Genomic DNA, 10,061 nt, shown 5'->3' with positions numbered 1-10,061 from the left:
GGTTTCTACCGTTTTTTTTCCCCGTTAAAGGGTTTTTTTTGGGGAGTTTTTCCTTATCCGCTGCGAGGGTCATAAGGACAGAGGGATGTCGTATGCTGTAAAGCCCTGTGAGGCAAATTGTGATTTGTGATATTGGGCTTTATAAATAAAATTGATTGATTGATTGACTAGTCCCAAGTGCTACCTGCAACCTTCAATTTCGAACCACCAAGGGGCAAAATATTGCTGTGTTCTTTTGTTAATCTCCAAATAATTAGGGCTGTTGTTGAACACTGAACTTGTTTTCCTGAGAATGCTTCAGACTATAAAAAATAAAATAAAACATCAGGTCCATATAAAATGCTGTAAGTTAACACATCAAAGAACAGTAAGAACACTTTTCTGAGCAATACAAGTATTGAACACTGAACTTGTTGCTTTTCCTCTGCTTCAGATAATATAAAATAAATAAAACAGACCGATCAATCACAGTGCTGTAAGTTAGCACATCAAAAATAACATTGTTCATCATCGCAAAATAAAGTGCTGAAATAACATTAAGCAATCACTTCTAGTAGGCTACAGAGGACATAGCAGCTACACTGACCTCATGCCTCTTATTTCTTCTTCTTCAGCCAGTCGCTGAGACAGACCAGCTTGGTCACATTTTCTGGGAGCAAGACTGCCCTTTTCTTTTGCACTATGTGGCCTGTGAGGCTAAACAGTCTCTCACAAGGTATGGAGGTTGCTGGGGAGGCCAAATATTTGCGTGCTAGGGCTGACAGTTTTTCATAGGCTCCTGAGTGAGCATACCACCACTGCAGGGGACAGTCATCAATGCTGATGCTGGGCTCTGCTCTGTAGTGCTGCAGTTCTCCAGACTCCATTCCATCTTCTTCTGAGTCAGAGTCGGACCCCAGCAGGAGAGCGCTCCTCCTCTTCTTCTGAGCTGGTTCATCATCCTCTGTGGAGGGCTGGAGAGTAGCTGCTCTTCTGGGCTCTGCTGCTTGGAGCATGTTCTCCAGACTGGTCCACACCTGAATGAATGAATGAATGAATGAATGAATGGATAGATGGATGGGTGGGTGGATGAATGAATGGATAGATGGACGGGTGGATGAATGAATGATTGTCATTAATACTAAGTGCAGTAGGCCTAAATTGGACTCATTAGTCCAGTTTATCTTTATAGTCTTTACCTGTTCTCTCTTTTCTCTTCGAAGACATTTCAAATCCTTGAAACGAGGATCCAGTGCTGTGGCTACCTTGAACCATGTCTCGTTGGCATCAGCTCACCGTGCTGCCAGGTCCCTCTGGAAGGCATTCTTGAACTTCACCACGTAGGCTGGATCATCATCAGTGATGTCCATGACACGGTCCAGATGGCGGAAAGCAGGCAGCACTACAGAGCAGGAGACGTAGGCCTCACCACCCAGCAGCTCAGTCACATACCTGCAGAGGTGGATAAGTTTGCAAAATAAATTTAGCTGGATATTTAAATTAAAGTGTAAATGATTTCCAATTTAACTGTCCTTAAAAGTAACTACCTAATGTCCATTCATTTTTAGATTACACATGTGACAGTAGTTTATTTCATTAAAATGGACAGGTGTTTATTTGAGCTTACCTGCATGGTTCAAGCAGGACCTCCAGCCTCTGCAGTTTCCCCCACTCAGCTTCGGTTGGCATGACCAATCTGTGGTTGTTCTGTTGGTCCAACGTATCCTGGACAGCCTCTCGGTTGCGTATGAGGCGTGAGACCATTGCGAGTGTCGAATTCCACCTCGTTGGTACATCTTGTATAAGTTGCTTGCTCTTTTGTCCAAGTGCTACTTGTTGCTGGTTAAGCTCTGTGGGGCTTGCAGGGCTTTGTTTGAAATGGCCAACAATCTTGCGGCACTTTGCGAGTACATCGACAAACCCACTGCCATCAAGGCAGACCGTGATGGTCCTCTGGAGAATGTGAGCATTGCAGGCGATGTGCTCGTATGGAAGGGCTCTCATAGCAGCCAGCATGTTTGCTGTGCTGTCGGTACCGATGGTGGATATCTTGTTTTCAATTCCCCAGTCATTTGCCACCTTGAGGAACTGTTCGGCGCATTTATCAGCAAAAATAGCTGTGGTTGCCAGCTGAGGTCCAGTGATCTCCGGTTATAGCAACACAGTTGGGCGAATCCTCCACCAGAATCTCAAGTTTGTTTTTCTTTTCGCCATCGTACATCTTGCTGATTTTGGTCATCACTGTAGTCCTGCACGGTGGCTTGTATGATGGGTCATTGGACGCAGTTTGCAACACCTCTGTTAACCCCTCGTCTTCCACTATGTTTATCAGCCTGCAGTTCATCGCTATCCACTCAGCAAGGACGTTTGTCAGTCTGTCGGTCGCAGACTTGCTCATACGCGGGGTGTTCTCCTCGAGTGTAGTTTGGCGAAGAGCTTTGCTATGGCTCGCTAAATTGCTAACGTCTTCGCCGCTAACGTTAGCTGTGGCTGCACTCGCGACTGGGTGCTTTGCGTTGATGTGGTAGGCTAAACTTGAACTGCTTTGGTGGTAAGCAAACTCCTTCTTACAAAGAAGACATATCACTCTACCTTTATCAATGGTGCCGTCGGGACGTTTTTGAAATGTAGGCTAAATTTCCCATTCACTGGACCGACAACTCTCACATGCTCCTCCATTTTCACGTCTCCTCTCTGCTACTCACCGCTCCTCACCTTGCCCTCCGAACTACATTGGGAGCCTATCAGCTTATGCTAAACAAGCCCAAACACAATGACAGCCAATCAATGTCCACTTCAGGGTGTGACTGACCATTGTTTTCCACCTCCAACAACTCAAGCACAAGAAGCCCAATGCCTGCAAATGGATTTTATAAAAAGGCAACTCGCACACAGACACAGTAAAGTTAGAGATTAAAAATTAGATTAACTCGATTAAAAAACATAACGCTTTAAATATGACTGTAATTAATTAATCACAATTAACGCGAAAATTTGACACCCCTATAACATGTACACATTGACAACAGTCAGGTGCGCCGTGCTGTCCAAGGTGCTGAGTGTGTCTGGAGCAGAGCAGGGGCCTCATTTATAAAACCTGGCGTAGGATCCATACTAAAAGTTTACCTACGCTGAAAAGCTGAAAAGTGCGTAAGCAAAAAAAAAGTCGGATTTATAAAACCATGCCTACGCACACCTGCAAGCACTTTCCCTTTATAAATCACAGTCCAACCGGAAAGTTGCGCAGCAGGATTTGATTCATGTCCCTCCCTCTCCACACCCACAATTCACCATGTATGGTCATGCAAATTACCTCATGAATGTGTTTTGCATATAAATAGGCATGATGGATCCACGGCATTTCACGCTGAATCATGGCAGCAACCAGAAGAAAGAGGAACTTTTCTGAGACAGAGATCGAGGTGCTTGTGGATGAGGTGTCAGCGAGACGGGAAACTTTATTCGGCGGCCATTCAAGTGGCATTACCAACAAACGAAAAGCCACTGAATGGCACGCTGTGGCCACGGCAGTAAGCGCGGCTGGCACAGAGCGCAGTGTCGCCGAAATAAAAAAGAAGTGGTCGGATTTAAAGGTGGAGGCAAAAAAAAAAGTGGCTTTGCACCGCCGGAGCGTGGCGGCTACAGGTGGGTCCAGAAAACACATGAAACATGCACATGTGGTGAAAGTTCTGAAGCAGCATTGTAAAAACACAAAAAGGATTTAGGCACATTTATCTTTAAACAAAATCTGATAAATGCATGTGGAATTTGTTCTCTTGCACATGTAGTCTACATTTGTAAACTAGGCAATAAAAAAATCGGAATCTGCTAAATCAAAATATTCAAAGTGAAAACTGTTGGTCACATTTCAGATTAAATGTTGTGAATAAGTCCTAAATATAGCTACATCGAAATGTTAAATCTAACGGCACCCAATAGCTGCAATGTGGTTTTATGAATGAAAAATGTAACACTACTTAATCATGCTTGCAAGGTTCATTTTCTGTGATGTTGCCGCCACCCCTTTGTGACTCTTGACTGAGCAGAAAAAGTAGTTTTACACAGGTGGCGGCCGTACCATGGAAGAACCTACACCACTTCACACCAAAGTGGCTTCCATTCTCGGACCAGCCAGCATGTCTGGTGTTGTGTCAGAGAGGGAGGGGGACACAGATTTTGCTCAAGAGGAGAGTGGTAGGTTACAATTTCATATGTTTATTCAATCAAATGTTTGTACAGACATGTGGCAATAAATGTGACTTGTGTCCTCAGTCACGTTACAGGTGGTAGCAGTGGGCGAGGAGGAGGAGGAACAGGTGGTGGAGGAGATTCCCAGCACGTCTGGCACGGACCCGTCTGTACCCAGCGCGCCCAGCGGATCCAGAGTGCGCGGAGGTGGCCGGGTTCTCACCGATCGCGTCCTGGAAACACAGCGGGAAACCATCAGTGCCATCCGTGAAGTCAGGGATGAACTAACACAAATACGCATGGTCATGCAGAATATGTGTGAACTGATTTCATCTGCAACTGACGCAATAAAACAGTTACAAAAGTGAAGCGCACTTGCCTTTTTACACACGCCGCATCACTTCCTCACGTAGCCTTGCTCCATGCTGATGTTCCTCATGTCGGGGAGGTGGCTGTGGGTCGGGGTCTACGTGTTGCGGGGGGGGGAGGTCAGGTGGGAGAGGGATTGCATCCCTCAGTGCCAAATTGTGCAGTACTCCACACGCTCTTATAATTTTGCACACTTTTCTGGGGTGGTAGAGCAGCCTGCCACCTGAGGCATCTAAGCACCTCCATCTATTTTTTAGCAGGCCGATGGCGCGCTCCACAACGGAACGTGCACGGCCATGCGCTATGTTGAAGCGCCGTTCCTCCGCACTCTGCGGGTTTGGAAATGGTGTGAGGAGCCACCGCCTCAGTGGGTAGCCGCTGTCACCTGCAAGGTATAACCAGAGTAATTAAGAAGCAGACTCGAATTACAAAACATTCCACGAGCGCCACTCAGTGACAGTGGCAGCAACAGAATGGGCCAAATAGAGAAAAGAATTTACCCAACAGAACAAGTACAGTTGCATTATGTGAGAATGTAATACTTACCGAGGAGCCAACCATCACGACCAGCACCTGCCTGCAGTCTGTTCCCTACACCGCTGTGCGCCAAAATGAATGAATCATGTGTTGAACCAGGCCACCGTGCCACTAAATTTGTCAACACCATTGAGGGGTCACAAATTATTTGTACATTTATGGTGTGCACATTTTTTCGGTTCACATATACAAATTCGTTCTCGCTGGGGGCTCTTATAGCAATGTGGGTGCAGTCAATTGCGCCGATTACATTAGGGAAACCGGACATTGCTGCAAATTGCCTTTTGCTGTTGGCCTGTTCAACAACAGTGTAGGGAAACCTGATGTAGCGACTGGTCATTTGGATTATCCCATCCAAAACAGCTGGCAGTGCAGCACTGAGGGATGGCTGTGATATCCCAGACCTATTCGCACAGGATTTATTATTAATTTCTATTTCCTGAATAGAACAGAAATCTATAAATTGAATTTATATCAATAGACAATAAAAGAAATAGGCATACCTGTCGGATAATTCCCTCTGGAACGAGCCCGTTGCTAGGAAACCCAACGCTGTCAGCACTTTAATGTGTGCCGGTATGGCGCGGTTCCGGTGGGTTGGTCGCTCTAAAATTGGACTCAATTCAGCAATCAGATCCAAGAGCAAGGCTCTAGGTAGTCTGAAACGGCTTATTAGCCAGTCATCATCATGAGCCAGGAAATCTTCCCGATCTCGGAATACCCTCTCCAGTCGGATCCGTCCATTGGCATGGTCTTCGAGAAGTGCAAGTGCATCCATTGTGCCTTATTGCGCACGGCTGCCACTGAATGGCTATTTATATGCGCTCTTTCCATTAACCAATCGTTCTCACCTTGTCACAATTGTCTCCAAAATGTGCTTAAGCAAGGTCTGTAGTTTGCTTAAAGTTACGCACATTCCTACGCTAGTCTTTTTTTTATAAATCCCAATTCTTGCGTAAGAAGTTGCGTACGCACTTCCAAGCCCGGTTTTGTGCGTAAGCAAGCTTTATAAATGAGGCCCCAGGTCTCTGTCTCCCCACGCGCAGTAGTGTGAATATTTATGCTATTAAGTAAACGGAGAAAACATGTCTCTCATTGTTTAATAGCAGCAAAACAATAAGGCTTCATTCATCAAAGACAGAAACTCGATCTCTCTCCTTCTCTCCCTCTTTTTTCTCTGGCTCAGGTGTGTGGAATGGATCCTTCGTCTCTGGCTGGCTGCAGGAGCAAACCGTTTTGTTTTGGGGTTTTTTTCCGTTTTTTTACCGGCAGTGAGATCATAACTTTAAAAAATGTTTGAAAGAAAAGCAACCAAAGAAAATGTGTAATACTGAATATTTCGTTTGTTTACAAGGTATTTTGAATTTTGAAACCTGTTTTATTGACCCAGGGGCCTCATTTATAAAAGAGTGCTTAGGATTCATACTAAAAGTTGATGTGCGCCCAAAAGCTGAAAATGGCGATAATCTGATTTATAAAACCGTGCGCACGCACACTTGCACGCAATGTTCTCTTTATAAATCACAGACCTCCTGGAGTAGTGCGCACCCAGATCCGCCTCATATTCCGCCCTCTACACGCCCTAGTTCAACCATAAATGGTCATGCAAATCACCTCATGAATGCGATCTGCATATAAATAAGCCAGCATGTGAGTGTTCTCTCGTTGAGAGTCACGGCGACAGGTGTGAGAAACGAACCAAAAAACGGAATTTCTCCGAGACTGAGCTAGAGACCCTTTAACGGGAGGTAGAGGACTGACGAAAGGTTTTATTTGGTGGCCACAGCAGCAGGATCACTAATAAAAGAAAGCGAAAATAAGTGGCAACACATCAGCGCTGCTGATGCTTGTCAGCTGATGTGTCTGTGGGACTGCACGGACAGTGCCATCTTGCGCAATTACGCACGAGGGTCACTGCAGTATTTATATGTTTATGGCAATTAGTCTGATCAGACACCCGGCCTGAATTACAGCATGAACCAGTGGTATCCCTGTCCCAAAATACAACGTGTAATTTGAAATACAATTCAAAGATGAAAGTGTAATAGGCAAACACGTTTCTTCATGCCGGTTTTGTCATGAACAGCACATGTCTAAGTAGGGCTGATGAAATGAGTGTAACGGTTGTGCTTAATGGCTGTATTTCGAGACATGATAAATGCACTGGAAATATTTAGCTAAATAAATAAATATATTCCATGCAGTCGCGCCATCCTCTCCCCCTCCTGCGCTCACAGAGTGGACAACGAGACGTTAGAGGCAGTGCGGATTAAATACGTATTTAGAAATTTCAATTCAGGATTTGAGTTTGATTTTACAACGTTTTTATGAAACAATTATCACTCACTCCAAGCGCAGAATAAGGCTGCTGGATTTAATTTCAATGATAACGTGAATCTAAGGTGGATATAGTATGACATTAAATTTGTGTGAGACATCAATAAAAATCTGACTCCACTTCTCGACCTCGCCGTCTGCGTCGCCACTTCCCAGTGTCTTCCAAAATGTGCGCATGCATGACTCAGAGTTTGCTTACAGGTGCGCACATTCTCCCGCCAAGTCTATCTTTATAAATCACAACCTTTGCGTGGTAAGTGGCGTACGCCACTTTCAAGCCCCGTTTTGTGCGTAAGCAAGCTTTATAAATGAGGCCCCTGTTCACTATAAATTACTTTTTTTGGACTATAAACATTTATCTCAGCATTGCAAGTTATTGATATCGAGAGAGTCAAGACTCAAGCCAGCAGCAGCCACATGTAGAAAAGTGGATATACAGTGAATGTCTATACTTACGAGAAATGGCTTAACAACTAAACATTTCCTGCAATTAAACTGGTTTATAAACAGTGTGCTGTGAGATCTGCCGCTGCGCACCTCACAACCGTGTGTAATAGTCGCGCGTAATGACCGCTCCTCGTTGGTTAAACTGCACGTCCTTCATGTTTGTCTCACTGACAGGTGGAGAGCCTACAGACAGGTACCCATTAGCTACGAGTCACTCCGCCACTGACTGCTCTTGTCCTGCCCTCTTCCTCTTCTTTCTCTCCTGTCCTCTCTGACTATCACTAAACTCTGAGCTTAATCATTAGCTTTTAGCTTAGCAGCACTTGTAATTGAGTAGGCCAGCCTGGGCCTGGGGCTTTTTGTAACAGTAAATGGGATGTGCTGTAACTTGTGTAAGTTAAACTGTGTCTGTGTGAGTGTACATCTTACCCCGCGATGCGCGATGTGGGCAGCCGGGTCCAGCCTAGCCCCGCCCGTTGGAAAGAGTGTGGGATATATCACTACTAGGAATGGGAAAGGGGGACTAAATCTTTTAAGATTTAAATAGCACATTATTGCGCCATTATAATACTAAATCTTTTAAGATTTAAATAGCACATTATTGCGCCATTATAATGAGCACCGCTTACATTGTGCTTTCAAAAAATACTACTGCATTGTTCAAAAATTATTAATTGTGTCTCAAATTATTCTAGGGGGGTACAGCTTTACTGAAGAGGGGGTCATGTCCCCCCTGTCCCCCCCCCGGGATTTCCGCCCCTGGTCTCCTCAACAGCTCAAACTCTCTGCAGCCTCTTCTCCAGCTCTGCTCTGAGTAGGTTTGTTTGAAGGTGCGACTCAGTGGCCTGCAGGCGGGCACTGTGTGCATAAATAATGTATTACACTGTGATGCAATAAAGTTACTGAAGTAAAGGCAAGAATGCAAACAGGACATTTCAGGCAGCTGTGGAGTTGTGTGTCTGTGGGGACTTTAGCCTGGACTTTGTTTTTGTTTTTTTACTTAGCAGACCTCATAGATGCTTATAAATGATATATAACACACTAAAGAAGAGGGAAAACCCAAAAAAGCATAATAGGTCCTCTTTGAATTCATTCGCTAGCTAGAAGTCAGCAGAAGGAGAGTTTACAGACTGGTGAGTAGATTTCCTCAATCTGATGAGTGACCTGCAGCCACACATCACCACTAGTTTGTCGTTGAAACAGAGCAAGTCTGGAGGACACCATCCTTTTCCAGCTGAGATGAAGAGGTGTTTTCGTGGTTGCCGTGCTGGTGCAAAGGTGAGGCTTGGAAATGGAGATATAAGCCCTTTCTGCCATCAGTCATCATGGGAAATGTCAACTCTCTGCCCAACAAGAGTGATGAACTGGAGATATTGGTGAAGACACAGAAAGTATACCGTGAGTGCAGCCTCATGTTTTACAGAAACGTGGTTGAATCAAAACATCTCAGACTCCAATGTGGATCTTCCTGGCTTCACTCTCATAAGATCGGACAGATACTCTAAAGCTAGTGGCAAGAAAAAAAGTGGGGGCCTGGCTTTATTTGTGAACCAGAGATGGTGCAGTCCTGCACATATTACTGTCAAGGAGAAGATGTGTTGTCCAGATATTGAACTTTTGGCAGTTGGTATGAGGCCATATTATGTACCAAGAGAATTCAGTCATATCATAACAATACTTGTGTACATCCCACCCAAGGCAACTGCTGAAGTTCCATGTGAAGTTCTCCATGAACTCGTTGCTAAGATACAGACTAAACATCCTGAGGCACTATTGATAATATCAGGAGACTTCAACCATGTTTCCCTCTCCTCTCACCTGACTGGATTTACACAGTTTGTTAACTGTCCAACCAGAGAAAATAAAACCCTTGATCTGCTGTATGCCAATGTCAAAGAAGCTTACAGAGCCACTGCCTTACCACCACTGGGCAGGTCAGATCACAACTTGGTTCTTCTGCAGACATGTTACAAACCCTGTGTGTGGAGGCAGCCTGCAACTAAACTCACAGTCAGGAAATGGACACCAGAGGCTACTGAGGCTCTAAGAGACTGCTTTGAATGCACAGACTGGGATGTGCTGCTGGAAACAGAGGAGAACATCATGGACATTGATAGACAGGTTGACTGTTTTACTGATTACATCAACTTCTGTAGAGACACAGTCATACCTACAAAGACTGTACGCTGTTTCCACAATAACAA

At 44.9% G+C, this 10,061-nt stretch overlaps 1 protein-coding gene across 2 annotated transcripts; it reads right to left on the bottom strand.

The window, feature by feature from the left end:
• Nucleotides 1–4,174: 4,174 nt before the first annotated feature.
• On the bottom strand, nt 4,175–6,093 carry LOC126402571 (putative nuclease HARBI1). 2 transcript variants are annotated; one of them, XM_050064703.1, is made up of 4 exons: nt 5,577–5,851; nt 5,083–5,477; nt 4,547–4,921; nt 4,175–4,400 (listed from the first exon to the last, which is right to left on the bottom strand). In XM_050064703.1, exons 1-3 carry the CDS (start codon nt 5,849–5,851, stop codon nt 4,551–4,553), a joined length of 1,041 nt encoding a protein of 346 aa, XP_049920660.1. In that variant the 3' UTR covers nt 4,175–4,400; nt 4,547–4,550. The 2 variants fall into 2 exon arrangements, with proteins under 2 accessions (XP_049920660.1, XP_049920659.1); XM_050064702.1 differs by having other exon boundaries at nt 4,175–4,921; nt 5,577–6,093.
• Between the last annotated feature and the right edge of the window lie 3,968 nt (nt 6,094–10,061).

The sequence above is a fragment of the Epinephelus moara genome, chromosome 16 (assembly GCF_006386435.1).
Source record: "Epinephelus moara isolate mb chromosome 16, YSFRI_EMoa_1.0, whole genome shotgun sequence".
In the NCBI taxonomy this organism is placed as follows: domain Eukaryota; kingdom Metazoa; phylum Chordata; class Actinopteri; order Perciformes; family Serranidae; genus Epinephelus; species Epinephelus moara.
Note: the sequence above shows the minus strand (reverse complement) of the source record. Positions and strands in the feature narration are given on the sequence as shown.